Source organism: Aptenodytes forsteri, unplaced genomic scaffold (assembly GCF_000699145.1).
Source record: "Aptenodytes forsteri isolate BGI_AS27 unplaced genomic scaffold, ASM69914v1 Scaffold471, whole genome shotgun sequence".
NCBI lineage: Eukaryota > Metazoa > Chordata > Aves > Sphenisciformes > Spheniscidae > Aptenodytes > Aptenodytes forsteri.
The window spans coordinates 333,734-337,599 of NW_008795862.1; the positions used below are offsets into that span (position 1 = coordinate 333,734).

The window sequence follows — 3,866 nt, forward strand, 5'->3', positions numbered from 1 at the left end:
CGCTGTCCCGCAGGAGGAAGAGAGACACGGAGGGCTTCGGCGAGGAGTCGAGGGAACCCACGACCGGTAACGGAGGGGACCCGGGAGCCGCGGAGCGGGGTCTGGGCACAGCCAGCCTGCGCCCTTACCCCTGGACCGCCTCTCTGCTCGGGGTTGTCTAAATACATACAGGAACGGGCGTTTTCTGAAGGAAATTCTTGGTTAAAGCGTTTTCAAGGCGCCGAAGTACAAGTTTAACCCCATCTTGTTTGGATGCGAATTACTCTGTGGCAGGAGTAACTGGTTTACTAAATTGCAACCTAAAATTTTCCTCCGTGATGTTTGCATACAGGCATGACAAACCTAACTGTTGATCCCAAATTGGTGATTCGAGAAGAAATGCAAACCCACACATTTCTTTCTGCATTTTTGAACGTAGGTGCCTGTGCTACAGAGGTAACGCTCTGCTTACAACCCGATTCCCATTTCGCTGTGTATGCACCTGCATTGCTCCTTTCTGTCTCCGCTCACTGGTTAAAAGTGGCAGGAAGGCTGGAAACTACAACAGAGGGCTGTCCTTCCCTTTTTAATAGCTTGACCCCTTTTTATCCTTTATTGTTTATTTTCCCACACGCCCTTAGTAGGGATGCACCGAACATATATGGATCGTTTACCTAATACTTCAGCATCCAGTTTTTTGTTCGCTGACCTTTTGGGGTTTTTTTTCTGTGTCAGAGTTGCTTATATTTTTCAGGCAGCCCTTAGTAGGGATGCACCGAACATAGTATGGATTGTTTACCTAATACTTGTTCGCTGACCTTTTGGGGCTTTTTTCCTGTGTCAGAGTTGCTTATATTTTTCAGGCAGTGTCGAAAATGCGACTTGTCAGTGTATTGGGTATTTTTAACGTCAAAGGTTTCTTCTCTTGATTTTTAGGTGATAATATCAGAGAGTTTTTGCTGAGTCTCAGGTATTTTCGAATCTTCATTGCCTTGTGGAATGTCTTCATGATGTTCTGCATGATTGTGTAAGTTAACGCTGTGTAGCATCTTGTCATTTGTTTATAGGAAGTCATACGTGTTGGGATTTTTCTTGCACATATATTTCTTTTCAGATCTCTTTCTCTCCCACTCTATTGTTCCCTAACTCCTTTTCATTTCACTTATTTCAGTCTTTAAAGAGACGTTGGCTGACCTCGTACTTCTTTGCTAATATGGGCACCTGTAGTGCATGAAAACCTCTGCCAGCGTGCGAGTCATTTAGCCTTAGATATAGTGTTCCTTGTCATGGGTTGCTTAAATAAAACATCATTGGGGTCAGCATTTCAGTTTAACTTTCGGGATGTTTTTCATTTTGCGGGGGGGAAAACCCACCAAGTAATAGAATGGAATCAGCCTTGAGAATAGTCTCTGGAAAGAGGTTTTGGTTCTGACAGGGAGGCTAGCAGGCTGCTTTCCTTTCACTTCTGTAGCTCTATGGTCTGATGTGTGGGGGAGCAAAATCGATCTCCAGATGTGCAGCAGAGTTCTGAGTTGGAAGGGCATTGGCACGGCTGTTAACAGTTGTACCCAGTTCTCATCTACTTTTTCTCTGTTGCGTCCGCTAGGTTATTTGGATCTTGAAAGTCGTCCACAAACATGTCTGTTAACTTGGAAGAGACTTTTGGCTGGAAACATAACTTTTCTATAAAGTAAACGATTATAATGCTTTCAAAATACAGCCCTGGGATTGTGGCCTGTTCTTCGGTACAAGCTCCTAACACGCTCAAGGGACAGGAGACGTTCGTCCTCTTCAGCCGGTCGTGCAATAATACGGTGCATGCCGGTTCGCTTGCTGCCGGCGGGATTGAGCCTTTAGGCCCCCGAACCAAAATCTTCAAAGTAAAATTATTTCAACTTTGCTGAAATAAAGAGAACTTTAAACTGTTTTGCTAGGCTTAGAGTGCAGTGCCTAGTATGCAGAGTAGAATTGCGGCATGGCTGAAGACCACAGGCTTTAAAACTCTGGTGTTAGTTGCTCCCAGCTCCTGATGTGTCTGCTGATGTCACCATTGTCGAGGTTACTTGGAAGTCGTACTTCTTAATTCTCCTTTTTATAAAGTTGAGCAAAGCATTGGTGTAACTTCTCACCGTTCCATCTAGTTTTGTTGGAGAAATAGAAAAGGATGATTAAGAAAAATTGGATTCTCACCTTCTGTTTTTCCAACAAAATGCTTTTTAAATTAAAATTTCAAAGATAAGATTTTTTTTTCTAAGCAATATGTAAGGGATTTTTGCATAGGAAAAACAGCAAAAATAATTCTATAAGCCAATCCTAAGGAATAGTTTTGGAATAATCTTGGATTTGGTTGAATAAAGTTGTTCTGTTTAAGGGTAAAATATTTAATTCCGTGTTCATTCTGTTACAGGAGAAATCAATTCAGTATTGGTGTGTTTTGAGAAATTTTCACTAGTCTTGTAATTGTCTGGCTTCTTGTGTTATTTATGTTAAGTTAGCCTCTTTGACCAGCAACTTTTCTCCAGCATCACCAAGACAATTTAAGAGAGCGTGCCGTGCTGGGTATCTTTTAAATCAAACCGTAAACTGTTGGTGGGGCTTCCTCGGCTTCGGTTTCTTTAGCTGTCCGACTGTGGAGAAGGAGCGAGAGGCCTCATTTAAATGATTCTGAGGCTCAGGTTTTAGCGAATACCTTGAATTTTAATCCGGATGCAGTCGGGTAGTCAGGCACAAGTGGTGGGCACTCGCAGCAGTTTACTCGAGCCACCCTCTTTTGCATTACCTGAAGTTTTTATGCTTGCTTTTGGGGAAAGATAGTTTGAGGGAAGATGCCTTGGCGTAATGAAAATAGAAAAGGGATCCTTCGAGTGCGGTTTGTCATGGCATCCAAACAAAATCCAGTGCTTTTATATAGTTCTTGGAAAACATTTTCTCCCTAATAGCCATTAAACCAAGTCTTCCCCTGGAACGTAAAGGGGAGGGGTGGAAGCGGCCGTCGCCGTCTGTGCGTAACCCGCCGGAGGCCCCTGGACTCGGCACCGCAGCACTCGGGCTCGGATTCGGACTAGGGGGTTTCATTCTTCCTTGGAAAAATGGTTGATCCTGTGCAGAACTGGCATTCTGCTTTCTGAGCAACGCTTTGAATATGGTGAATACAAGAAACCGAAGACGATCAAGCTCTACTGGTAAAGGAACACAGACAATTTCATCGCTCTAAATAGGTTATGTGGCTTAATGGCGCTGCTGCCACCTCAAGATTTCAGTTGTTCAAAAGAATAAAAGTTGTCATTCGGCCCCTAAGCAGGTGCTTTAAAAATGCCTAGTTAGTTCTGAGCTGCTCTTAAATGCTTTGGGAAGTGTAAATGCTGGGCCGATCGCTGGTTGCCTTTCACTAAGGGTTTGTTGTTGTACGGCTGCTTTTGTGCCGAGTCCATTTTTGTATTACAAGCTTCTGAAAACCTGACTTGCTTTTTTTAATTGTGGTTTCTTCCGAATCAAGGAGAGGACAGAAGTGAGAAGGCAAATACGTCTTTGTAAAGAACCATTCGCTCCGGTTTTGTACGGTTAACTCTTTCCAGGTAACGGCTGGAAGTTTGTAATTGTTGCCTCGCCCGTTATTCTGAAAATAATGAAAATGTGAAGTTCTGCCGCTTGGCAAAAACTTTTAGTCGTCGTGATTTTTTTCCAGAACACGTCGGATTCTATGACTTTTCACGACTGAAAGGACCACGGTGCCTTCCCGGGAGCCCGAAAGCCGGCCGCGTACGGTGCGCGTACGGTGCGCCGGGTCTGCCGTGCCCGCGCAGCGATGGTTTATCTATTGATTCACTCAAACCCAACCCCCCGCGGGGGCGGGTCCCGGCGCGCGTCCGGGGCCGCCTCCCGCCTCC

At 44.6% G+C, this 3,866-nt stretch overlaps 1 protein-coding gene across 1 annotated transcript; it reads left to right on the forward strand.

Annotated features, from left to right (window-relative positions):
* Positions 1 to 2: 2 nt before the first annotated feature.
* Positions 3 to 3,438, forward strand: SMIM7 (small integral membrane protein 7; the record flags this gene model as incomplete). The annotated part of the gene is made up of 3 exons (XM_009284061.2): positions 3 to 66; positions 916 to 1,006; positions 1,586 to 3,438. Coding segments are annotated over 3 exons (171 nt in total), but the record flags the coding sequence as incomplete, so codon positions are not given.
* Positions 3,439 to 3,866: the final 428 nt, after the last annotated feature.